The sequence below is a fragment of the Chiloscyllium plagiosum genome, unplaced genomic scaffold (assembly GCF_037043375.1).
Source record: "Chiloscyllium plagiosum isolate Xiang-an unplaced genomic scaffold, Cpla_swu_hap1 HiC_scaffold_7, whole genome shotgun sequence".
Classification (NCBI taxonomy): domain Eukaryota; kingdom Metazoa; phylum Chordata; class Chondrichthyes; order Orectolobiformes; family Hemiscylliidae; genus Chiloscyllium; species Chiloscyllium plagiosum.
Genome location: NW_028270145.1, coordinates 36,567,285 through 36,594,622, shown reverse-complemented (window position 1 = coordinate 36,594,622; position 27,338 = coordinate 36,567,285). Strand labels below are relative to the sequence as shown.

The 27,338-nt window shown below is 43.0% G+C and overlaps 3 protein-coding genes across 13 annotated transcripts in view; 1 reads left to right on the top strand and 2 right to left on the bottom strand.

The window, feature by feature from the left end:
• The window catches only part of LOC122551447 (cytotoxic T-lymphocyte protein 4-like), a 43,709-nt gene extending 31,017 nt beyond the window's left edge, over nucleotides 1-12,692 (bottom strand). For all 3 annotated transcript variants that reach the window (XM_087988926.1, XM_043693372.2, XM_043693373.2), the window contains exons 1-2: nucleotides 12,566-12,692; nucleotides 233-604 (exon numbers count right to left, since the gene is read on the bottom strand). In XM_087988926.1, coding sequence (XP_087845052.1) covers nucleotides 233-604; nucleotides 12,566-12,638 — 445 coding nt within the window. In that variant the 5' untranslated portion in view covers nucleotides 12,639-12,692. The remainder of the gene's footprint in view (nucleotides 1-232; nucleotides 605-12,565) is intronic.
• LOC122551450 (uncharacterized) overlaps nucleotides 1-27,338 on the top strand; it is a 71,696-nt gene that overhangs the window by 5,778 nt on the left and 38,580 nt on the right. For 3 of the 7 annotated variants that reach the window (XM_087988929.1, XM_087988930.1, XM_087988931.1), the window contains exons 2-3: nucleotides 7,079-7,128; nucleotides 8,945-9,067. The exons of 3 other annotated variants lie outside the window; for them this stretch is intronic. In XM_087988929.1, the coding sequence (XP_087845055.1) occupies nucleotides 7,079-7,128; nucleotides 8,945-9,067 (173 nt within the window). Of the gene's footprint in view, nucleotides 1-7,078; nucleotides 7,129-8,944; nucleotides 9,138-27,338 lie in introns of those variants that run through there. One more of the 7 variants, XR_015757626.1, reaches the window with a different exon arrangement.
• The window catches only part of LOC122551449 (cytotoxic T-lymphocyte protein 4-like), a 42,313-nt gene continuing 35,044 nt past the window's right edge, over nucleotides 20,070-27,338 (bottom strand). For 2 of the 3 annotated variants that reach the window (XM_087988928.1, XM_043693374.2), the window contains exons 4-5: nucleotides 22,171-22,277; nucleotides 20,070-20,590 (exon numbers count right to left, since the gene is read on the bottom strand). In XM_087988928.1, the coding sequence (XP_087845054.1) occupies nucleotides 20,552-20,590; nucleotides 22,171-22,277 (146 nt within the window). In that variant the 3' untranslated portion in view covers nucleotides 20,070-20,551. The other variant, XM_087988927.1, reaches the window with a different exon arrangement.

Below are 27,338 nucleotides of genomic sequence, written 5' to 3'. Positions count from 1 at the left end.
CCGAGAAGCAGCGAAATCGACGTTTCGGGCAAAAGCCCTTCATAGAATCTCACTATTCATTCCTGTCTGTTGCTTTAGATCTTCCCCAGTTAAAAACCTATTCTCTGTAAATGCCTCTACTGCATAAAAGACTGTGAGACTTAAATGCTAACTGTGTGTCTTTCTCAATCCAGAGTTGTTGCCCAAGTGCGTGGAGAGTTATTTTGTTTTTATTTCAGATGTCTGCACTCACCAGGCATCTCTGGAGCGATGAAAATACAAGTCCCATTTCCTTTGCCCTCGATGTAGGGAGGCGGATGTATTTTCGCCATGTGGCAAATGTACAAGTCACTCTGGGATGTGTTCAGCCCACTGAGTGTTACTGAGACACTGCCGTTCTGGATTTGTGCCTGACAGTTTGGAGCAGTTGCCGTCTTGAAATGATTTGCACTGTTATTGAAGGACATAGCACAGACCTCAGTGTCATCCTTGGGTTCTCCTTTATAAATGGTGATGCCAAACTGCTCAAAAGGTCCATCTCCAGTGGTGTTGTACGCACACTCGAGAGTGACATTGTGGCTGTCTGCCAGAATTCGTCTAGGCTGAAGAACTTGAAGCGCGAGAGCTGAGGCAGAGAGGGGGAAAGACAAAGGAATACAACTTAATCTTAAGCAGAAACAAATAACTACTGAACAGTGGGTCAAACAGTATCATTTAACCTGTGGCTTCAACTGTCGAAATGTAAGAATTCTCCTTTATTCTTTCATGGGCCATATGCGTTGTTGACTGAGCAAGCAATTACTTCCTATCCCTAGTTGCTCTTGAGAAGGTGGTGGTGAGCTGCCTTCTTGAAGTACTGCAGTCTGTGTGTTGTAGGAAGACCCACAATGGCCTTGAGGGAGTTCCAGTATTCTGACCCTGTGACACTGAAGGAATGGCAATATTTTCCAAATGAGGATGGTGAGTGGCTCGGACAGGAACATGCAGGTGATGGTGTTCCCATGTATCTGTCCTTCCAGATGGAAGTGGAAAGATGTTGTCATGGGTTTGGAAATTGTTATCGAAGGAAAGTTTCCACTGGTAGTTGGTTGAGGGCATCAGGTGGAGCCATCTCCAAAAGATACACGAGATGGAAGGAGTGGGAAGAGGAACTGCTGAGTGGGTGAGGGGTGGAGGGAGATGGGAATAGGGCTGCTGTGAGTGAAGGAGGGTGGAAGAGTTGGGAGGAGGGCCTGCAAAGTGTGTGAGAGAGGTAGAGGAAGTTGGCAATTGAGAATTCAATCACTTATCATCAAACTAATATGGCCCATCAAAGGAAGTAAACATCATTACAGACAATTTTTATTTGTAATTCTAATGATTTAGCAAATCTGTAGTCATTAGCAGGATAATTAAAAACAAGGTGGTATGATAAAATTTGTGTTCTGCATATCCAGGTGGACCAAGGAATCTCTGTGAAATGTAACATGCAGAGCAACTTCAGTTCTGGACTAGGGGGTAGGCAGTGTTCAATACTGCCCTGCAGAACTGATGGGTCTTATTGTAAGGATTTCAATAGGTCACTTAGGACCATACAAGGGCCACTGAGAATCAGTTCTGAGGTCACAGACAGTTGTAAAGAGAGACGGAGATAGGGGCAGGCCCCATGTTAGGATGAATGAATTTTAACTGTTTAACGGAGAAAAAGTCTAAACATTTGGGTGGTCCAGTGCTACTTGAACAAACATAGGGACTAGGAACTAAAAGGTAGCCAAGAGTTGGACTCCTGGGATCTGAAATGGGACGACATATTGGGGGAAACCATGGGGAGCTCAGAAGAAGCCCACAAGCGTTAATACGTCAGTGCAGCTGTGAGGATGAGACGGGATCATACATTGAGCAAGAGCAGAGCAGAAATACCCAGAGACAGGTTTAGATTGGCGAAGTTAGCTGTCAGTGAAAAGTTGGAGTTGTGCTGGCAAATAAGCACTGGAGAATTGTTTCAGAGCCTCGGGGAGTGTGAACCCAGGACTGGACAGTATGTGATCGACCATAACAGGAGCAGTTGCTGAGGCAGTCCATGATGGCCTGTCTCCTGAGAGAATGTGTAGAACTATAATCCTTCATAAATATTAAGAAGATTTGGTGACCCATTATATCGTTAACATCCGGAGGGAGTTACTGAGAAAGCCATGGGATTTGACTCGATAAGGCCACTGTTGGAATATTGCATGCAATTCTGGTCTCCTTCCTATCGGAAAGATGTTTTTGAAACTTGAAAGGGTTCAGAAAAGATTTACAAGGATGTTGTCAGGGTTGGAGGGTTTGAGCTATAGGGAGAGGCTGAACAGGCGGGCGCTGTTTTCCCTGGAGCATCAGAGGCTGAGGGGTGATCTTATAGAGGTTTACAAAATTATGAGGGGCATGGATAGGGTAAATAGGCAAAGTCTTTTCCCTAGGGTTGGGGAGCCCAGGTTTAGGGTGAGAGGGGAAAGATATAAGAGAGACCTAAAGGTCAACCTTTTCACGCAGAGGGTGGTACGTGTACGGAATGAGCTGCCAGAGGAAGTGGTGGAAGCTGGTACAATTGCAACATTTAAGAGGCATTTGGATGGGTATATGAATAGGAAGGGTTTGGAGTGATATGGGCCGGGTGCTGGCAGGTGGGACTGGATTGGGTTGGGATATCTGGTCGGCATGGACATGTTGGACTGAAGGGTCTCTTTCCGTGCTGTACATCTCTATGACTCTATGAATCTAACATTTGTTATTTGATGTGAATGATGGGTTGTTCAATCATAGTCAATTACCTATGGTTACCATTTGTCAATTCTGGTGCTAGAAATAAGTCACATATGGGTGACACGGTGGCACAGTGGTTAGCACTGCTGCCTCACAGCGCCAAAGACACGGGTTCAATTCCTGCCTCAGGCAACTGTCTGTGTGGAGTTTGCACATTCTCCCCGTATCTGTGTGGGTTTCCTCTGGGTGCTCCAGTTTCCTCCCACAGGCTAGGTGAATTGGCCATGCCAAATTGCCCGTAGTGATAGGTGAATGGGTAAATGTAGGGGTATGGGTGGATTGCTCTTTGGAGGGTCAGTGTGGACTTTTTGGGCCAAAGGGTCTGTTTCCACACTGTAAGTAATCTAATCTAAGATATGTGTTGTACGTTGTATTACTGTCCTAAATTGTGTAGTAAAATCTTGACTTCTGAGATCTGTAAAACTTGCGGCTTTTTCCTTTTTGTAAGTCCCCTGGATCTTACCTTCATTTTACTTTAAAAATAAAGGCTCCTGGCTCCTAACCAGATCATAACATAATCTGATGATTTTGTTAGGGTCATAAAATAATTGGATAGAGGATCAAAACTGTACGACAACCCCCGAAGTAGCAGTGAACTTCAAATTATAGCAAAAGAACAGAGGAGGATCCACATACAAGTGGTCAACATGCATTTGATATGGGTGGCACAGTGGCTGAGTAGTTAGCACTGCTGCTTCAAAGTGCCAGGGGCCCAGGTTCCGTTCCAGCCTTAAGTGACTGTGTGGAGTTTGCACATTCTCCCCGTGTCTGCATGGGTTTCCTCTGGGTGCTCTGGTTTCCTCCCACAGTCCAAAGAATGTGCAGGTTCGGCAAATTAACCATGCTAAATTGCCCATAGTGTTCAGGGATGTATATGTTAGGTGCATTAGTCAGGGGAAATGTAGAGTAGTGGGGTGGGTTACCCTTCAGAGACTTAGTGTGGACTTGTAGAGCCTGTTTCCACACTGTAGGGATTCTATGTGATGATATAAATTGTTGGCAAGTGATGAGTGGACTGTCAGGTTTTTATCTGAAAAATATGTTGCTGAAAAAGCGCAGCAGGAGAATCAACGTTTCGGGCATAAGCCCTTCTTCAGGAATGAGGAGGGTTTGCCAAGCAGGCTAAGATAAAAGGTAGGGAGGAGGGACTTGGGGGGGGTGTTGGAATTGCGATAGGTGGAAGGAGGTTAAGGTGAGGGTGATAGGCCGGAGAGGGGGTGGGGGCGGAGAGGTCAGGAAGAAGATTGCAGGTAAATCAGCTCTGATCCCCAGCATCTGCAGTCCTCACCTTCTCCCTGTCAGGTTTTTATTTCAAGTTACTGATTTGTAGCGGTTAGCTCATTTAACAAGTTGGAGGCATGCAGTTCAAAATAACAACTGCCTGAGGTAGATTCCGGAACTGTTCTTTACCCACACCTAGGGTGTAGAGGGAAATGGTAAACTAACAATATTTTAAAATAACTGCCAAGAACATTGGCTCAGGTGAAGCATTAGCAGACAATGAGCAAGGGCTTTTCGTCAAACACAGCGTTCTTCACATGAACGAATGGGATCAGGAGAACGTGAGGGTTTGCCTGAGTTGAAGTCCTTAGAAAAAATGTGTTTGAGCAGAGGGATTTAATGGCCCTTGTTATCAATCCAGGGAGGATGGGGAATTCAGAGATCAGAGAGGAAGGAGCGAGTGCCGAGTATCAATCTGATAAAAGGAGACAAGGAAAGCAACAGATTAGGGAGAGACTGTTGGTTAGATTTGACTGATTTATACTGAAAGGGGAAAGTGGATAAATAGAAATAGACAGCCAGTTCTGAAAGGGCTGTTTCTTAACCATATGCTGGTCAGTCGAGATTCCTGCGTGGTTTTCTACAGGTAATGACTGCTAGTTAGCCACACACAACAAAGCCACAGAGTTTGAACCGCAAGATAAAGCATGAGAAGAGAACAAACCATGAAGTCAGGCAGCTCGTTTGGCTGTGGTCAGGTTAGAACCTGATCATGATTAGAAGCAAGTTTGTCCAGGCACAGAATTAGATTTTGTAATCCACAGTGAAACACCCAGGGCTGTCATTTCATACTGACAGAACAGATATGGCCCTATGACAGAACTGAACATGGCAGGAGCCATGACCAGGAGCAGGTAGAGTGGGCACTGACACTACTGGTGTGTATAAGGGATAGCAGCGGGAGAAGTTGGGACACTTGCTGCATGCTTGGTTTAGAAGTATATAGACAGATACAGGGGCGGGGGGATAAGAGTGCATTCAAGTGGGACGTGGTGCATCTGGAGTATAAACACTGGGACAGATCAGTTGGGCTGAACAGCCTGTTTCTGCACTGTGAATTGTGTGAGGAGGATGAAAATTTGCCCCAGTCTTATATTGCAAGAAGCAAGTTGTAACTTACTGACCTCTGATTTCCAACAATCCACTGCCCTCATCAACTCAGGCACTAAATTCAGGCCACTGGCCCTCATTATTCTCCATTACTCTAGTCACGTCCCAGAGGGAAAAACCAGTAAATAAAACAAGAACGCCTGCAAATTAGTGTACTGGTCATATCATACTGGAGCGCTGTTCTGAGGTATACAAAACAAGTTAGACCAGTGTCCAGCATTCACAAGTTTTACTGGGCTTTCCTTCGAGCATCCTGTCTGGCTGCAGGTGAACGCTGAGCTAAAACAATCAACAGGAATGATGTTGGGGTTGTTCCATAATTTATAGCAACTGTAGAGGGAGAGGTCCTCTGCTGAATCAAAAGGCCAACCTTTGTGTGTGCAAGGTGTGGGAGTGAATGACATAGATGAGCCTATATTCTTTGTCAGTGGACTGCAGCTTGTTCCACTGAGATACAGATCAACAGCTCTGAGTGACGACAGAGTGTGGACCTACCACCAGCATACTGTTAATCTGGATGATGATCTATTTTTGGTGCCTGAGTTATGTGCCATTGTTGACATTTAAACAAAGCCACATGCATGTCAATCTAGGAAACAAAATATATTCTAAATGGGATTCATGAGTCACAAACGAGTGGGGGAAGGGCAGTGCCAGGGGTAAGGAGTACCATTTAAACCCAAGGATTGTGTGGCCTATGTAACGGAAAAGGTGTCCAGATTCACCTGAGTGAGGGAAAGGCAGCGCTACCTCAACCCAGGGATTTTGATCATTATGGTGTTCACGTTGTTTTAAATTATTTTAAGTGACATCATAGAGAAGCTGTCAACTGATTGGTTAATGAAGGACTTACATTAGGGACTAGCCTTAAATAATAATAGTAGGTTCAGAAAAGTGTATAATAAATTGGGGACTATCTGAAAATAATATTTTCTGAACAATACGTGAAAAAGCTAATTAACTATGTGAGAAAAGGCGATGTGTTGTTCTTGCATGATGTAGCAGCCATATCTGCAATCAGTGGCTGCAGCTCAAGGAACCTCAGCTCAGAGTTAATGAGCTGGGATCAGAACTTCAGAAGCTGTGGCGGATGTGGGGGTGGGAGAGTTACATTGATGCTGTGTTCCAGGCAGTCACAACCTATAGCTTGAATATTTCAATCTGCAGGTGGACTGGGAATATCAGGTTGGTCGCCGATCCCAAGAAAAGTTGTCTATGGAACGTCCACAAGGATGTTCTTTTTCTCAGAGCAGCTTGTGATAGAACTCTTGAGGGAACAGGCAATTCTGGATTTGGTGATGTGTAATGAGGAAGACTGGATTAGGGGCTTTGAGGTGCAGGAACACCTAGGGGGCAGTGACCGTAATACGTTAGAATTCATCTTGCAATTTGAGAACAAGAGCTGCAATAGGATGTAATAGTACGACAATTGACTAAAAGTCATGGGGGAGGTGCTAGCTCAAGTCGATTGGAAAGGGAGCCTTGTATGGAAAACCGTGGAGCAGCAATGGCAGGAATTTTGTGGAGTAATTTGGGAGGTACAGCAGAAATTCATCCCAAGGAAGATGAGACATATTAAAGGGAGGACAAGGCAACCATGGCTGACAAGGGAGGTGATGAACAGCATAAAAGCAAAAGAAAAAGTATACAATTTGGTGAAGATTAATGGGAAGCCAGCAGATTGGGAAGTCCTTGAAAGCTAGTAGAGGATAACTAAAGAAGCAATGAAGGGGGAGAAGATGAAATATAAGAGTAAGCTAGCTAGTATTATAAAAGAAGATTGCAAGAGTTATTCTCAGATATCTAAAAGGGAAGAGAGAGATATAAGTGGACATTGGACCACTGGAAGATGAGGCTGGAGAAGTAGTAATGGGGAGGAAAGAAATGACGGAAGAACTGAATAGGTACTTTGCATCAATTTTCACAGTGGAAGACACCAGCAGCGTACCAGACCTTCAAGTGAGTCAGGAGACAGAGGTGAGTGTAGTGGAGAAGGTGCTGGGGAAACTGAAAGGTCTGTACACGAATAAATCACCCAGACCGGATGGACAAGAACATAGAACACAGAATATAGAACAGTACAACACAATACAGCCTTTCGGCCCTCGATGTTGTACTGGCCTTTTATCCTATTCTAAGATCAGACTAACCTACATACCCTTCATCGTACTAACTTCCATGTGCCTATCCAAGAGTTGCTTAAATGTCCCTAATGTATCTGACTCTACTACCATTGCTGGTAGTGCATTCCACACACACAGCACTCTTTGAGTACAGAACCTATCTCTGACATCTCCCTTAAACCTTCCTCCAAAAACCTTAAAATTGTGCCCCCTCATTGTTGATATTTCTGCCCTGGGAAAAGGTTTCTGACTACCCACTCCATCTGCCTCTCAACATCTTGTACACCACTTATGAAGTCACCTCTCATCCTTCTTTGCTCTAATGAGAAAAGTACTGGCTCCCTCAACATTTCTTCATAAGACATGCCCTCTGGTCTACGCACCACCCTGCTAAATCTCCTCTGCACCCTCTCTAAAGCTTCCACATCTTTCCTATAATGAGGCAACCAGAACAGAACACAATATTCCAAGTATTGTCTCACCAGGAATCTATAGAGCTGCAGCATAACCTTATGGCTCTTAAACTCAATCCCCCTGCTAATGAAAGCCAACACACCATATGCCTTCTTGATATGCCTATCAACCTGGGTGGCAACTTTGAGGGATCTATGGACAAGGACCCCAAAATCTCTCTGTTCTTCTACACTGCCAACAATCCTGCCTTTAACCTTGTACTCTGCATTCAAATTCGACCTTCCATAATGAATCACTTCACACTTTTCCAGGTTGAACTCCATCTGCCACTTCTCAGCCCAGCTCTTCATCCTGTCAATGTCCCGTTGCAACCTACAACAGCCCTCCACACTATCCACAACTCCACCAACCTTTGTGTCATCGGCAAACTTACTAACCCACCCTTCTACTTCCTCATCCAAGTCATTTATAAAAGTCACGAAGAGCAGAGGTCCCAGAACTGATACCTGTGGAACACCACTGGTCACCAAGCTCCACACTGTACACATCTACCACCACCCTCAGTCCTCTATGGGCCAGCCAATTCTATATTCAGACAGACAGGTTTCCCTGTATCCCATGCCTCTTTACTTTCTGAATGAGCCTCCCATGGGGAACCTTATCAAAAGCCTTCTTAAAATCCATATACACCACATCCACTGCTCTACCTTCTTAAATGTGTCTTGTCACATCTTCAAAGAATTCAATTCGGCTTGTGTGGTATGACCTGCCTCTCGAAAAGCCATGTTGACTATCTCTAATCAAACTATGGTTTTCCAAGTAATCATTAGTCCTGTCTCTCAGAATCCTCTCCAATACTTTGCCCACCACTGACCTAAGACGGACTGGTCTGTAATTCCCACAATTATCCCTTCAGAATTCTGAAGGAGTTAGTTGAGGAGATTGGAGAGGCATTGGTGGCGATCTTTCCGAGTCAGGGAGGGTCTCAGAGGACTGAAAAATGGCTAACGTGACACCCCTTGACTAAGATATTAGGGAGGCAGAAGACAGGAAGTTATACGCTTATTAACCTGATTACAGTCATTCATAAGATTTTGGAGTCTGTTATTAAGAATGAGATTGCAGAGTACTTGGAAGTGCACAGTGAATTGGGGTGGAGGACTGGCAAATAAAGGATTTTGAGAAACAATGGCAGAATTGTGTTTCTGGGGAGTGGGGAAATGGTGTCATTCCATATGTATTGTTGGTTTTTTCAGTGTCATTGGATAAAGATCCTGGAATTGCTCCTAATGACATTGTCGGCCTATGTACAGCACATAAACAACAGCGGTTCAAGAATGCAGCTCACAACAACGTTTCCAAGGACAACTGGAGATGGGGTAATAAATGCTGGCCGAGCCAGTGGCACCTACATTCCATGAACAAATAAATAGAAAAATATGCAACGTTTTTGTTTTCTCTCTGAGATATTTTTCAGTGAAACAATACTTGTGCTCATATCTTTCTGGTTGCTCTGTTGTTCAATTAGATCAGAACTGATCTGTATCAGAACTCCATCTGTGCGCCTTTGATCATTTCCCTTCTGCCTTACAGAATGTTATGTCTGAAATTGTGAAATAGAATGCCTCTAAACATTCACCCTTTAAGTAACCGAATTTCAGGTTTTCGATTTCCAAATATGGGATTAAAACCTCATGCAAAAGATTTGCGCTGTGGATTTTGATGTGTATGCTGGCTTTTCAAGCTCAGGCACCTAAATCCCAATTATGGAGGAACTCTGCATTTGGCCAGGACACTGGTGAGTCAAAGTCCTCCAGGGCTCCTTGCACTTGCTCCCTGTCTATGAGCCAGGCACAAGACGCTGCTTGGGTGGAGAACAGCCCTGGCTTTTTCTCTTCAGCATTCGGCCTACAAACCGTATGTAGCTAAACTGAGACTGAGGCCTACCTGCATGAGGTACTGGAAGGCACTGCCAGCACTGTGTCCCCAGGACTCCAGGGTATGGCAGTGACATCTGTCAGTGCTGAGAGACTGTCAAAGTGGAGGGTACCACTCTGAAACCCATAGATTCCTATTCCAATCACAGAAAAATGCAGTCAATGCTGGAAATCTGAGACAAACATGGAGAATGCTGCAGAAACGCAGCAGATCTGGCAGCATCCTTGGAGAGAGAATCAGAGTTAAAATTTTGAGTGCAGGATGACTTTGTACGAAAAGGATTCTGACTGCACTTGAAACAGTTAACTCTGTTTCTCTATCCACAGATGCTGCCAGACCTGCTGAGTTTCTCCAGCGCTTTCTTGGTATTTGTTACATGTACCTGTTCTTTGAGTGAGCATGCCCAGTCAGCCTCTTCTGACACTTTGTTGCAACAATCAGATCAAATTTCCCACTTCAATCATTGGCCAGGAATGGCACAAAGTACAATTCTTCAGACCTAAACACGCAATGAATGTTATTTGAGGCCATTCTTTTTGAAAGATGGGTGAGGGTGCAATTCAAGTCTCCTGGTTTCAGAGACGTTAGCTACATTCTATCTCGCTGTCCTCCATTCCCAGTACCACACCAAACCCCAGCCCCATCCAGAGTTTTCAGTTCAATATGTGTGGCACTTGGGGCATGCCACACTGCCAGAGGTGCCAACAATTGGATGACCATGTTCCTGCCTGCCCAGGCATGTAGAGCAGGGGATTCTTCCTGGGGTCAGGATTTATCTCTCAGCTAACAACACTAAAACAGATGATCTGGTTAGTAATCTCATTTATTGTCACGGCGTCTTGTTATCTCATACGTTGGCTGCTGTGCTGACTACACTTTCACAATGATTATATTTCCCAATTGTTTTATTGACTCGAAACACTCTGTGACATTCTGAACTTGTGATAGACACAACAAAAATGCAAATCTTTTTGCTTCCAGTGGATGTTAATGGGAACTAGATTGGAGACTCTCACAATCCTGAATCCACTTTCAGCTCATGATCCATTCAGACACATGAGCAGGAATCACTTGATCACTTATGTCAGGAACAAGCTAAATCCAGGGGTACTGAGGCCAAATAATCAATCATTGTTATTGTAACATTGGAGGCTCTGTGAGCTGTCTTTTTGTCTGTTGCTAACTCTTCACCTGAAGCTATCTGCTTTAACCTCAAGTTCCTCATATACTCTTAGATTCTTAGTTATCAAACGTATAGTAATAAGGCCTTCTAAATCCTTTTAACATTGTGTGAAACTATTTCTCACAATTCCTGTTGGGATTGTTTAGTTTCAACCTTCTTCACAACTTGCAAACTATTGGGTGCAGCCATTCCCTATTCAGTCTCTGGAAGTCTTTCAAAATTTCCCAACACTCCCCATCTATCCTCTCTGCGAGAGAAAAGGCCCAAATGAGCCTTTCCTCTGAATCTCAAGCCCTCATAGCTGGAGTCATAAAGTCATACATTCATAGAGATCCACGGCACAGAAAAAGGCCCTTCAGCCCATCACGTCCCTGCCGGTCAGAAACAATTGCCTAACTATTCTAATTCTATTTTCTAGCACTCAGTCCATAGGCTGGTATCCTTCGGATATGTTATGAGGGTTTCTGCCTCTCCTACCTTTACAGGCAGACAGTTCCAGATTACCACCACTCTCTGGGTGAACTGTTTTGACTCACATCTCCTCTAAACCTCCTGCCCCTTACCTTATATCTATGTCCCCGATCATTGATCCCTCTATTATGAGAAAAGTTTCTTCCTGTTTACGCCAACTATACTCTTCATAATTTTATCCATCTCAATCATGTCCCTTCTCAATCTCCTCTGCTCTCAGGAAAACAACCCCATTCTCTCCAATCTCTCTTCATAACTGAAACTCCCCAACCCAGGCAACATCCTAGTAAATCACCTCTGCACCTTCTCTAGTGTAGTCACATGGCTCCTATAACATGGATTCCAGAACCACACATAATACTCTAGCTGTGGCCAAACCAACATTTTATACAATTCCAGCATAATCTTCCTGCTCTTAAACTCTATGCCTTGACTAATAAAGGATTTTCATTTTATCGCCTCCTTGATACCATAAGGAATGGCATACAGGCACATCAAGGTGGCTCAGTGGTTAGCACTACTGCCTTACAGCTCCAGGGACCGGGTTCGATTCCAGCCTTGGGCGACTGTCTGTGTGGTGTTTGCACATTCTCCCCGTACCTGTATGGGTTTCCTCCGGGTGCTCTGGTTTCCTCCCACAATCCAAAGATGTGCAGGTTAGGTGAATTGGCCATGCAAAATTGCCCGTAGTGTTCAGGGATGTGTAGGTTAGGTGCATTGATCAGGGATAAATGTAGGATAATAGGGTAGGGGAACGGCCCGGAGGGTTGAAGTGGACTTATTGGGCCAAAGGGCCTGTTTCCACACTGTGGGGATTCTGTCCCTTTGATCCTTGGTGCTTCCCAGGATCCTACCATTCATCATGTACTCCCTCGTTTCTCTTGCCACCCTTGTGATTCCATGATCCTTACATTCCCATTATAGAGCAACGCTGAGAACTGGATGCTGAAAGTTTACATGTTGTGCAAGTTTTCCAAAACCTCCTTGATTTAACACTTAATACCAAAAAGTCAACATTAGTGGGTGATGTTCCAAGATCTAAGCCAATAGCCCATACCAGTACTGGTCAGCTGGGTGATCAAACAGATTATGAATCAAAATATAAATCCTTCTCTTGCACATCAATGGGTTCAGTCCTGATGAAGGGCTTTTGCCCGAAACATCAATTTTCCTACTCCTCGGATGCTGCCTGACCTGCTATGCTTTTCCAGCGCCACTCTAATCTAGACTGCATAGTAATATAATGCTGTAGGAGACCAGAGGGGAAAAAAGCAGAAATAATTACCTGGTGTGTGCAGGACCTCTAGAAGGCAGAGGAACCAAGCGGCAAAGTGACCCAGACGCTTCATGATGCCCATGGTTTATCCTTCTCAGGTGAAGCAGGAACAATGACTATTATAGTCACAAGGAAGCCAATTAACTGACAGGATGTGGTCGCTTCTCTACAAGCAGCCACGGCCTAGATAACAAAACTGTGTAGGAGGCTGACGAGGGAGATTTTCTGTTTCACAGTTTAGAAAGCTATCTTATACAACACAGTAACTCCCATTCAGTTGATTCAGAATTATCCAAACACCAAGCAGCAAAGCACATTTGCTGAGATTACCCCTACATTTTGGGACTTCATCCGTTTCCTATTTGGTGCCCTGTTGAGACTTTATGAATATTTCACTCTTTGAAATGAAGGATATCTGTCCTGGGAATTCAATTAAGGAATCTCACTGAATCCTACCAGACAGTCAACAATAAGTTATTAGCAATAAGTTCCCTCTCCACTGACCACATCTAGCACTCACAGGATAGATATATCACAGGGTTAGATAGAGAGTAAATCTCCTTCTACACTCTTCCCATTAAACACTCCCAGGACTGTTACAGCACAGGCTTAGAAATAAGGTAAAGCTTCCTCTAAACTACCCACACCAAACATTCCCAGGACATGGATAGCATGGGGTTAGATATGGATTAAAGCTCCTGAAGAAGGGCTTTTGCCCAAAACGTTGATTTTTCTTGCCCCTCGGTTGCTGCCTGACCTGCTGTGCTTTTCCAGCACCACACTCTCGACTCTAATCTCCAGCACCTGCAGGCCTCACTTTCTCCCTCTAAATGTCCCCATCAATTACTTCCAGAATAGGTCCAGCATAAGGAGTAGGGGGCAGGTGTCAGGGTTCAGGGGTCAAGGGCAAGGGCAGGGGGCAGGAGTGTGTGCAATGCAGCATGTGTTCAAGAGGTGGAATATATGGGCTGGAGATCACCTTTCCCCTTCCCTTCAATGAACTGGACCAATCATGGGCAGCCTGGTAGGATTAGTGGTCTCTGATTGGCTGAAAGCTCTTGAGAATGGGCTCTCCACCCTGATAAGGTATGAGAAGGTTCTTCCTTTTTAACATTCCTGATGCATCCAGGACCCTGACAGGAGACCTCCTACTGCCCCTTGGACACGTTAGCTTGTCAAGGCTTCTGGAGAGCAGGTGGTAGTCTATGGGTGCCATTGAATTGTATTGCTGAGGTCAGACCCCACGGCTACTATGTTATATTTCAATTGCTGTGTCAGTCATAGTTCAGTTTGGAGCACTCTGCCTCTGTGGCCCAAGCTCTGTAGGTTCAAATCCCATTCACTATACATCAGAAACTCCAATTCAGTACTGAGGGAGTGTTGACCTTTTGGAAGTGCTGCCTTTTGAATGAGACATTAGACTGAAGCCATTTCGACCCTTTCAATTGGAGATAAAAGATAGCATTATTTCAAAGAAAAATAGGGATGGTATTTCCAGTGTCCTGACCAACATTTATCCTTCAATCAAGGTGACCAAACTAGATGCTCTGACCATTGTCTCATTGCTGTTTGTGGGATTTTCCCACACATTTTAGTTGCCGTGTTTAAGACCATAAGGCATAGGAGTGAAGAAGACCATTCAGTCCATCAACTCTGCTCTGTTACTCAATGGGATCATGGCTGATCTGATAAACCTCATTTGCTTTTCCCCATAACCCTCAATTCACTTACGAATGAATGATGTCTACCTCAACCTTTCATATACTTAACAACCCAGCCTCAATAACCCTCTGTGGTGAATAATTCCACTACCCTCAGAGAGAAGAAATTCCTCCTTATTAATTTTTTAAATGTCCAATCCTTTATTTTGAGATTATTCCTTCTGGTCCTGGACTCCAAAAGGGAAACAACTTCTCGACATCAACATGTTCAGCCCATAAGCATCTTGTGTGCTTCAATAAGTTTGCCCCTCATTCTTCTATATTCCAACAAATAATGGCCCAAAGTTCTCAACTTCTCTTAGACAGTTCCCTCCATACCTGAACAAAAACTATTGGATCCCTCTATTCTGGAGTCTTTCTCCATTTAACTTGATTGTGGTACATTCACTCCCCTCATCCAAGTCATGAATACGTATTGTAATAATTGTGGCCCTAACACTGATCCCTGTGGTGTTCCACTAGTTACAGGTTGCCATCCTGAAAATGCTCCCTTTTCTCTGTCTTCCATTAATTAGCCAATCCTCTATTCATGCTAGATTGCACCTCTAATAACTTGGGCTCTTAAGTAGCCAAACATGTGATAACCTATCAAATGCCTTCTGAATAGAGCCTTGTACAGTTTTAGCAAAACCACCTTATTTTGGTACTCTATTCTCTTTGAAATAAAGGCCTGAATTCCATTTACTCTCCCATTTGAACTTGGGTACAAGCTTTTAGTGATTCATGAATGAGGTGTCTTAAATCCCTCTGTTCTGTAGCTTTCTGCAGACTTCCAGCAAGCACCTATTAGGGAAGGTGCAAAACCCAACCTACTCTTGGGAAATAAGGCAGGGCAGGTGACTGAGGTGTCACTGAGGGAGCACTTTGGGGCCAGTGACCATAATTCTATTATTTTTAAAATAGTGATGGAAAAGGATGGATCCAATCTAAAAGTTGAAGTTCTAAATTGGAGGAAGGCTAATTTTGACGGTATTAGGCAAGAACTTTCAAAAGCTGATTGGGGGCAGATATTCACAGGTAAAGGGATGGCTGGTAAATGGGAAGTCTTAAAAATGAGATATCGAGAGTTCAGAGAGAGTATATTCCTGTCAGGGTGAAAGGAAAGGCTGGTAGGTGTAGGGAATGCTGGATGATGAGAGAAATTGGGATCTAGTAAGAAAAAGAAGGAAGCATATGTCAGGTATAGACAGGATAGATTGAGTGAATCACTCGATGAGTATAAAGGCAGTAGGAGTATACTTAAGAGGGAAATCAGGAGGGCAAAAAGGGGATATCAGATAACTTTGGCAAACAGAATCAAGGAGAATCCAAAGGGTTGTTACAAATACATTATTGTCAAAAGGGTAACTAAGGAGAGATTGGGCCCCTCAAAGATCAGTAAGGCAGCCTTTGTATGGAGCCACAGGAGATGGGGGAGATACTAAACAAATATTTTGCATCAGTGTTTACTGTGGAGAAGAACATGGAAGATATAGAATAGAGGGGAATGGATGGTGACATCTTGAAAAATGTCAATCTTACAGAGGAGGAAGTGCTGGATGTCTTGAAATGCATAAAAGGGGATAAATCCCCAGGACCTGATCAGGTGTATCCTAGAACTCTGTGGGAAGCTAGGGAAGTGATTGCTGGGCCTCTTACTGAGATATTTGTATCATCGATAGTTACAGGTGAGGTGCCGGAAGACTGGAAGTTGGCTAACATGGTGCCACTGTTTAAGAAAGGTGGTAAGGACAAGCCAGGGAACTATAGACTGGTGAGCCTGACGTCAGTGGTGGGCAGTTGTTGAAGGGAATCCTGAGGGACAGGATGTACATGTATTTGGAAAGGCATGGATTGATTAAGGATAATCAACATGGCTTTGTGTGGGGGAAATCATGTCTCATGAACTTAATTGAGTTTTTTGAAGAAGTAACAAAGAGGATTGATGAGGGCAGAGTGGTGGACGTGATCTATATGGACTTCAGTAAGGCATTCGACTAGGTTCCCCATGGGAGACTGCTAAGCAAGGTTAGATCTCATGGAATAGAGGGAGAACTAGCCACTTGGATATAGAACTGGCTCAAAGGTAGAAGATAGAGAGTGGTGGTGGAGGGTTGTTTCTCAGACTGGAGGCCTGTGACCAGTAGAGTGCCACAAGGATCAGTGCTGGGTCCACTACTTTTCGTCATATATATAAATGATTTGGATGTGACCATAGGAGGTATAGTTAGTAAGTTTGCAGATAACACCAAAATTGGAGGTGTAGTGGACAGGGAAGAAGGTTACCTCAGATTACAACAGGATCTTGATCAGATGGGCCAATGGGCTGAGGAGTGGCAGATGGAGTTTAATTTCGATAAATGTAAGGTGTTGCATTTTGGGAAAGCAAATCTTTGCAGGACTTATACACTTAATGGTAAGGTCCTGGGGAGTGTTGCTGAGCAAAGAGACCTTGGAGTGCAGGTTCATAGCTCTTTGAAAATAGAGTCACAGGTAGATAGGACAGTGAAGAAGGCATTTGGTATGCTTTCCTTTATTGGTCAAAGTATTGAGTACAGGAGTTGGGAGGTCATGTTGCAGCTGTACAGGACATTGATTGGGCCACTATTGGAATATTGTGTGCAATTCTGGTCTCCTTCCTATTGGAAGGATGTTGTGAAACTTGAAAGGGTTCAGAAAAAAATTACAAGGATGTTGCCTGGGTTGGACAATTTGAGCTATAGGGAGAGGCTGAGTAGTTGGGTTATTCTCCCTGAAGCGTCGGACTCTGAGGGCTGACCTGACAGAGATTTACAAAGTCATAAGGGGCATGATTAGGATAAATAGACAAGATCTTTCCCCTGGGGTGGGGGAGTCCAGAACTAGAGGGCATAGGTTTAGGGTGAGAGAGGAAAGATATAAGAGGGACCTAAGGGGCAACATTTTCACGCAGAGGGTGGTGCGTGTATGGAATGAGCTGCCAAGAGGAAGTGGTGGAGGCTGATACAATAGCAACATTTAAAAGGCATCTGGATGGATGTATGAATAGGAAGGGTTTGGAGGGATATGGGCCAGATGCTGGCAGGTGGGACTAGATTGGGTTGGGATATCTGGTCGGCATGCACGGGTTGGACTGAAGGTCTGTTTCTGTGCTGTACATCTTGATCACTCTATGACTTTATTTAAATAACATTCAGCTTCTCTGTTTTTATCATAGTGTTTAACCTCAGATTTTCCCACATTGTAACTTCAAAAGTGCTTCAATAGCTGTAAAATCAGGTGGTTGTGAAAGGTGCTACACAACTGCAGCCTTTCTTTCATTCCTGACTGCTAAACTGGATGTGAAGAGTAAGAAGCTGAGCTAATTGTTTATTATACCCAATCACATCCTCTTAGATCCTCAGAGGAGATAGCAGATGTTTGGTGAACGCAATGAGGCAGAAACAGTAGAGTGTTTCAGTTACTCTAACTTTAACTGGGACACCATCTGTGTGAACACCATGGAGGCCATTGAATTTCCTAAGTTGCTTTCAGGAGCCAGTGTGTAGTCTGTCAACAAATTCCAAGTTTCCTTTGAGGGAACAATATGGGTAGATGGAAGCAGTTTCAACGGAAGGAAGTTTTGGAGCCATAGTGGTCATGATTGATTTGGATGTACATCTTATTGTGCATTTTCCATCTCTTCATCAATTCTTCCATTTGTTTAAAAAAAAACATCCTTCCATCTTTCTATTCCTCTATTATTCTATCATTTCAACCTACCATCATTTGACCCTTTGATGAGGGCAGAGTGCATCCATACCAAACTTTCTTCAACCCATCCATCTATCCATGTTCTGTCCATCTCTCCAACTCCCCATCAAATCCTCTTTCTGTCATGTCACCCATTCTTCTACTCCTCGTCAAAACTTTTCTCTACCTATCCATTCATCTGTGCAGCCCTCCATCATCCTATCCATTGGTCTATTTATCCAGCCAGTCAGCCATCCAACAATCTCTCTATCCATCTACTTGTCCATTTATTTAACACCTCTTCCCTCATAACCTTCAGTCAGGAACCATGAGCAGAAACATATCAAGTATGTCAGTCACAATGTATAACGTCCCTCATAGTTCTCACCTTCAGTAACCAGTAATCTAACCTATGCTAAGGAATGGATCATTTTACTTATAAATGTGGAACTTATTCCTCAAAGTAATAACATTCAAAGATATTTATTAGCATCCATAATGAATAAGTTCAAAATGGAAACTGTTATTCTTAACAATAATCACATCTATAAAGTTTACAGTCCAGAATGTGCTGTGGAAATAAAACTAGGAATAAAACTGTCAGTGCTCAGCATCAAAACTCCACTGACAGCAACTTAAGGAGCCTGCATTTCTGCACCATAATGCAGATATAGGTGTCGAAAAGTTGCTTGCAGTGATTCTGAACTCCTCCAGAGGGAGCACTGTTGTGTGATTAAACTGACCAGAACTCCCATGATTGTGCTGTACGTCTGTACGTCTCCCATGATTGGCTGTAAAGACTCTATAAATGCTTCATCTTAATGAATAATCCATAGCTGGATTATTAATAGACTACCAAATTCAGTCTCACTGGTTACGGGTAATTTCAGATTTTTGACTGACAGATTTTTTTGTCATGATGATAAATTCTATGTAGTTTTCATTTTAACAAAGAGTTGTCTATATATTTTAGCTTCCATCTTAATCCAAATATAATCATTTATTTCACTGGCATAATATTAAAATTAAAGGAACTAAGTGCATTTAACTTCCTGGTTCACCGTCTGTGAGAATAATTAAGTGCAATTGACTGCCCTGTTCATTGACATTACCGGAGCTGCACATCTGGAGGTCCTTGACTTGCTGTCAGATTTTTACCTTCCATCAGGAAAGTGGGAAGTCCATGGCACAGTGGTTGCTTGTGCAGAGCTTTCCTTGTGGTTGGCTGCTACTTCATTGCTGAATAAAGATTGGATTAATAAGAATTTAACGAATTCCACATAGCCCAATATCCCTGTAGCACCTATCTGCAGGAACATCCCTTGGAGCGCTTGTCCAGAGCACTCACTTTCAGTGACATAAGTAGTAACCCCTTTGTCAGACTCACCCATTGTAACACTCTCAGTAACTCTCGCCCACAGCACTCACATTTGATAACATACCCAGTAATTCAACTACTGAAAGGTAAACATTACAAGTAAACAATCACACAACAATGAACACGAGTTCATTTTATTACATTGTAATATCTACTCAGTGAGCAGGAAGCTCAATAAAAAATAAGTGTTTATAGAAATGTGTTGAGTTGCAAATAATGTCTAATGTGGCAGGCACTCAGCAACAATACTGGGTCTACATCCAATGATCTTGCTATCACCTTCTCAGTGTCATATTGACATACTACATTTCCCCACTACAGGGAAACACTGGAAAACCTATATTACTCAAGCCCATTCCCTCTCCTCTTCAAATTGTTTGCAATCGTTGTACTGATGGTGCTACCTTACTGGTGTTTGGAACAGAATGTCCTCTACAATATCTCGTAGTTGACAAATGGTTCTCAGTGGATTATCAGCAATGTTACTGTCCTCAGTCCCTATAAGCTGTTGGCATTGGGCATGATAGCACAGTAGGCGTGAGTACGTTTGATGTTCTTTCCTTCATTTAGGCTTGTGTTTTGATAGAGTCATCATCTGTCCTCAATGTTTCTTAGGTATTTTCTTGTTGCACTATTTGTCTGAGGTGAGCCATCTATTCTTATCTCTGAGGAAGATACATCATCCGGTATGCGTCAAATAAAGTAGATGCAGCTGGTGATGATCTTTCTCCAATCCAGGTCATCACTCAACCCTGACCTTTATTGATTAAGAATATCACACACAACAGTGACAAGAGTGTAGAGTTCAGGCAACACTTTGAAGATTACCTGTTTGAGTTGCTTCCTATCTGGTTTTGACCAGTCATTATGCAATAGCGGAGAGCTGCACAGAGTCACATGAGGCAACTGGGAGTCAGTGAGCATAGAGTAGGCATTCAATATTCAAAACGCATCACAGAGCCAGATACTCCTGTCCACACTGAGGGACTGTGGTGAATCAGTCATTGACATGTTTTGACATTGGTTGAATGTGTAAATTGAATGTGACTGAAACAGCAATCACACTATCAAATACTTTACAAGATCAATAAGTCAAGAGATTTAGTGATCATTGAAGTAGGACATCTCAGATAGTAAGGGGGAAGGGGATGATCACATAAACTGTAGATGAAGAGATGAACAACATCAGATCACTCCACAATGCTGCTACTTCCGGACATTTATGTAAATAGTATCGTCCTTCATCTGAGAAGTAAGAAGAAAGATACAAACAATCAGTTACTGTGCCAAGGCAAAGTACAAGTTTGGTTTATTGTATCAATTGTTATTGAAGGAGAAAGTGAGGACTGCAGATGCTGGAGATCAGAGCTGAAAATGTGTTGCTGGAAAAGCGCAGCGGGTCAGGCAGCATCCAAGGAGCAGGAGAATCGACGTTTCCTGAAGGGCTGTTCCCTTGATGGCTTTAGGTTACAAAAGACAAATGTGATGAAAGATGTGTGATTTTTATAGATAAATCTTATTTTTATTAGAGTTTGGATTTCAAACTAGTGCTGTATTCATGTTGACCTCTTTTTGAGAAGGGGTTTAAAATTAATCAGGTTGGTTTTTCTGGAACCATGATTTTCTAAATCAGCATGTACCATAGAAGGCAGTTGAATGCCAGGACCCCTGGAGTGTTAATGGAAGTTTATTTTGTGGGGTTTTACAACATGAGAAAGAAAGCATTAAACCATTAGCAGTTGTAGTGTCTAGGATGAGCAAGTTTTTTTTTCATTCAATAGCTTTTGGGTTCAGTTTGAAGGAGAATTGCATGGGGTCAGCGAAACTGTAATCTCTCCTAGGAAAAGGAGATTGTTCAGTGCTGTTAGGGAATAAGTTACCTCAGTGAGAATGTGTAGTCTCACTGAAGTCAGACTAGAAACATGAAATGGTTATTCAAAAATGAGAAAGTCAAAACTCTTAATTTTGTGCGTATTCAAGGACAAGTCTTCACTGCTCATAGGAGGGGAAATTGTGAAGAAGCAGTTAAATTAAACCTATAGATTGAACAGAGAAGGAAAATTTCTCTCGATTTTGATTAATTATAAAATGATGATGAGGGGGATTGGATGAGATTTTGTTTTACCATTTTTTTGAGTCATATAGCATGGAAACTGATCCTTTGGTCCAACCAGTCCACACAGACCATGTTCCCAAACCAAACTAGTCCCACCTGAGTGTGCTTGGCCTCCAAATCTTTCTTTCATACTGCTTTATATATAGATAGCATGGAATTTTTTTATTTTTTCTTTATTTCTTTTGTGTAATAGACTCCTGTTTTCTTGGTAAAACCAATTTTGCAGCCTGCTGTGTTTATGTGTCGGTGATGGGCCATCACACTAAATTTAAACAAAATATGATGGACATCATTCTTGTCCTGTAGTAACATCAGCCGAGATCAGTGACTCCAAGTCACCGCACTGTGTAGACTTTCTCCAGCAATAGTGAATAAATCTGTCAGACTGTCAGGGTGGGTGTGGGGGATCATTTAATACCAACAAATATTTAAGGACTATGTAATGGAAAAATGAATGAGTTAGAAGGTATATAAGTCATGGAAAGATTAAAACCAGGAGACTATGAGAGAGTCCTGGGGTCAACAGTAGAAATCAGTTTCCAATGCCTTTGCCAGAGATAGCCACACAACTGAATATAAACTCACAAGCTTATAATTCTTAGCTAATTCTAAATGGAAATGTGTGGGACGTACTGGGAGCTTTATTGTTGGTTGTGTGTGACAGGGAGTTATCAGAAGACAGTGCAGGATAAATTCTTCAAGTACATACCTTGTGTTTGAAGTACAACACTGTCAAGGATGCGCTGTACAGGAACAGTAGTGCAGCAAGTACGATAAGAATTATAGTCGGCAAAAATCCATTGCTGGCTCCCTCATCTGAAATTGAAAGCATCCCAGTGTAATTCACAGACTCCAGGATTCCCGGTGGGAATAGGGATTAAATGCACAGGCTTTGCAAAAGGGTGGTACGTTGGAAAGATACAGTATGTCTGCGGAAAGGTGTGGAGTCAGATTGGAAACAGTGTCCCTGAGAAAGCATGGGGAGCTGAGTGGGACACAGCTTCTGGATGCATTGGATAAATGTTTGAAATTTAGATGGGTTACAGTGCCTGTGGGATAGGGCAGGTGGTTGGATAGAGTACACGCTCTTACCATAAGGATTTGGAATTGGATTTGTACAGTTTCTGTGTGAAAGGACGGAAAGCTGGAGGCAGAGTGAAGGAGGGTAGGGAGAAGAATGGAAAGGCAGCAGTGTTAGGGAATTCTTTAGTTAGGAGCACAGATAGGTGTGACTTGCAGTGACTCCATGATAGATTTTTGCCTCCCTGGTGCAAGGGTCAAGGGTGTCACAAAACTACTGCAGGACATTCTCCTGGGGAAGGGCAAACAGCGTGAGGTCACGGTTCACTTTGACACTAATGACACCCATGGGAAGGGAAATGTGGTCCTGCAATCGGAATTTACAGAGCTGGGTAGGAAATTAGCACGTAAGTCATTTAAAGTAATAATTCCAGATTACCCCCAAAGCCACATGCCAGTGAGTACAGAAATAGGAAAATAAAGCAGATTGATGCTGGGAAGATGATGCAGGAAAGAGAGATTTAGATTCCCTTGACACTGGGACTAGATGGTGAGGAAATATCCCCTGCAAAATCTGGAAAGTTTGCATTTGAACAAAGTTGGAACTGAGTTCCTTGCAGTGCATTTGCTATAACTGCTGGGGAGGTTTTAAACTAGCTCAGAGCAGGTGTGAGAACCAATAGAGGATATTAGAAAGTGATATCATGATGCACAAAATGCTGGGAGAGGTGAACACCACTAAAATAGAGAATAGGAAATTAATGGATAGAGTCAGAATACAGTTGAAAATAATGCAGGCTAGATCAGGGTTAAACTGCATGTGTGTGAATCTGGATGGGGAATGACAGGCACAGATTGTGTTGTGGGATTATGATGTATGGTGATAACAGGGATGTGGCTCAAGGAAGAACAGGAGCGGATGTTAAATATTCCTGGTTGCAAGTTATTAAGAAAAGCTAGGAAAGGAAATCAGGAGGGATGGTGTATTTAGATAAGGAGAGCATTGCAATACTCAGAAGCAGAATACCTTAGAGGGTTCAAGGACAGAAACAATTTAGATCCTATCTACCTTCCCTTAAAAAAAAACAAAAATGATGTCGCCCACCTTCAGAAACCAAGACCTATAAATAGAGAAGCAGGACATACCACCAGCGCTTCACCAGAGACTCTCACTGATGATCTAGTATGGTGACAAAACATCTGAAAACAAACCTCCAAGCTCAGCGAGCTAACTTACATGCATGTCACCAACCTGAGCTAAAAACTTCCTCAAAAAATCGCTAACAGAAACAATTTATTTAGAGATCATGGGATATTGGAGCAGGATTAGGCCATTCGGTTGATGGAGTCAGCTCTACCATTCGATCATGACTGATTTAGTTTCCCAACCCCATTCTCCTACCTCTGCCCATAACCTTTGACCCCCCCTTACTAATCAAGAACCTATCTATCTCTGTCTTAAATATATTCAGTGACTTGGCCTCCACAGACTTCTGTGGCAATGAGTTTCACAGACTAACCACCCTCTGGCTGTAAATGTTTCTCCTCATCTCAGATTAAAAGAGTCTGTGTCCTTGGATCCTATTAATGGAAACATCTTTGCCACATCCAAGCTATCCTGACCTCCCAAGTATTCTGGAAGATTCAATCCCCTTCATCCTTCTAACCTCCATCGAATACAGAATCAAAGTCCTCAACAGCTCCTCATATGACAAGCTCCTCATATTCTTGTGAACCTCCTCTGGATCACTTCCGGGCCAGCACATCCTTCCTTAGATACAGGGCATAAACTGCTCACAATATTCCAAATGCAGTCTGACCAGAGCCTTATACTGCCTTAGCAGGACATCCCTACTCTTGCATTCTCGTCCTCTCAAAATGAATGCTAACATTGTGTTTGTCTTCCTAACTACCAACTGAACCTGCTTGATAACCTTAAGAAAATCATGAATTAGGGCTCCTAAATCCCTCAAGCATAAGGCATAGAGTATAAGGACAGGTAGGAACTTATATATGACACTGGTAAGATCTCAGCTGGAGTATTGTTTGCAGTTCTGGGCACCACATGAGAGGAAGGTTGTAAGTATCTTGGAGAAAGTTCAGAAGAGGTTGAGGAGAATGCTTCCAGGGATGAGACACATGTTTATGAGGCAAGATTTGACAAGTCGTAACTGTTTTTCTTGGAGGGGAGAAAGCTAAAAGGAGATTTAATGGAAGGCTTCAAAATCATGATGGGCCTAGACAGAGTAGATAAGATGACTTGTTCTCACTTATAAATGGATTGAGAACCAGAGGGCACAGTTTTGCAAAAGAATTAAATGCGAGTTGAGTGAAAATGTTTTAACTGCAGTAACTAAGTGGATAAAATTTGCTGCCTGAGAGTGTGGTGGTAGCAGGTTTAATGAGACTTTGGATGCCCATTTAAATATAAACAATGTGCAAGAAAAAGGCAAGAGAATAGCATTACATTAAACTGACCAGAGAGCTGATGCAGGCACAATGGGTTGAATAGCTTCCTTTCCTACCATATACATTCTGTACATCTATGGTAGATGGAAATAGTTGGGGAGTGAGACATGGGTCACTGTCACAGAAGATGCTGTGGAGGGCAAGGAGAAAGTGGGGAGAATTAAATTACAAGAAGAGTTTACAATTGATTAAAAGGAAATATTAGATAGTCTATCTGTATTTAAATTTGATAAGGCATGGGGACTGGTAGAGATGTATCCAAGGATACTCAGGGGAGGGGCAGTGGAAGCTGCAGAGGCATTGGTTGTAATCTTTCTGTCTCACTTAGATAGAGAGTGGTGCTAAAGGGCTGGAGAATTTATTGGGGTGTGATTGGTGGGAATATGGAGGAATCGGATCAGTCATGATCTTATTGAATGGCGGAGGGACTTAAAGGCCTATTTAGGGTCATAGAGATGTAACAGCATGGAAACAGACCCTTCAGTCCAACTTATCCATGCCAACCAGATATCCTAAATTAATCTAATCTCATTTGTCAGCACTTGGCCCATATCCCTCTAAAACCTTCCTATTCATATACCTGTCCAGATGTTTTTTAAACTAGGAGAAAGTGAGGACTGCAGATGCTGGAGATCAGAGTTGAAAAATGTGTTGCTGGAAAAACGCAGCAGATCAGGCAGCATCCAAGGAGAAGGAGAATCGACGTTTTGGGCATAAGCCCTTCTTCATTCCTGACCTGCTGCGCTTTTCCAGCAACATATTTTTCAGATTTTTTAAAATTCTGTAATTGTACTAGCCTCCACCACTTCCTCTGGCAGCTCATTTCATATATGCACCACCCTTTGTGCCCTTAGTCCCTTTTACATCTTTCCCCTCTCACCCTGAACCCATGTCCTCTAGTTCTCTTGTCTTTTTACCCTATCCATGCCTCTTATTATTTTATAAACCTCGATAAGGTCACCCCTCAGCCTCCGATGCTCCAGGGAAAACAGCTCCAGCCTATTCAGCCTCTCCGTATAGCTTAAACCCTTCAAACCAGACGACATCCTTGTGAATCTTTTCTGAACCCTTTCAACTTTCACAACATCCTTCCTATAGGAGGGAAACCAGAACTGCTTAAAATGTTCCATAAGAGGTCTAACCAATATCCTCTACAGCTGCAACATTCTGTTCTTCATTCATATATTCCTACGTTCTCATTATTTATTCCATCAAAACCTTTCATGAATTTGAGCACTTCCATTAAATCTCCTTCAGTACTCTAACAAGAACAATCCTGGGCCGCTCCAGTCTCTCCACATGACTCAAGTCCCAATCCATTGTTCCACTTGTGTCATTATTTCCTGTGGTCTCTCTTTGGCCTTAACTTCACCATGAAGTGTGGTGCCCCAGAACTGGATTAACTCTTCTTCTGGAGTCACCCAGAGCCTTAAAAATGTTTAGCATAATGTCATTACTTTTGTACTTAAAGGCTCTGTTTTCAAAGGCAAAGATTGCAAACTCTTTTTGGGCAACAGAATTCCCAAGTTGTATTGTCAACTTCAAAGACTAGTGTATGTACATCTCAGGTCTTCTCTGTTCCTGCAATCTCTTCAAATTGCACCCTCATTCTACCAAGAAAAATCCATTGTTCAACATTCCTTTGCAATCCATCTTACCTGAAATGTGGCCCCGTGATTTATAAGCCTGAATGTATTTTCCTGAGGTCTGTCGCAAATAATTCTGGCTTTTACAGGATCTGCACGTCTTGACTTTAATCTCTGTATCCCCAGTCCTAGCCATAAATATTTTTTAAAAAAATGCAGTGTCCCTAATACTGAGCCTAGGCCATATTTCTCTTCAATCTGCGAGAGCTAATTTTCTGCTTTCTTACCTCCAAGTGGAATTGGATGTCGTTCCGAGTTTAACTCACTTAAATGCCTTTCACTGACACAGAGTTAAAATCTGACCAATAAGTGTGTGACGTGTTTGAGGAGTAGGGGTGAGTCTCCTGCACGGTTCTAGGTTTCGATGTTGCTGTTCAGTGAGGGTGCAAGACTGTAGTAATTGTAAGCTGCCCACAGAGGCCCTCAGCAAGTTATGTAATGTTTAGATCAAGGGTGGCAATGGCTGGGCGTATTTTAGAGCAATTTCACACACAGCTCAAGAGTGAACCAAGGAGAGGGTTCAGGCCATCTTTTGAGTGTTTGTGCCACAGGGTCTTGTCTGGCTTGTTTCCCCTCCATTCTGAAGGCTCACTGAGTGTAGAGGCAACCTTTCCAAAGCTAGGGAGCTCACGATGGATTGGGAATTGGAGCTGGGAATCAGTGTGTGCATAGCTGAGGTGGACACTTGAAGAGGAGTCTCCCAATGTTTTGCTGAGAAATAAAGGAAACAGGTTACACTGAG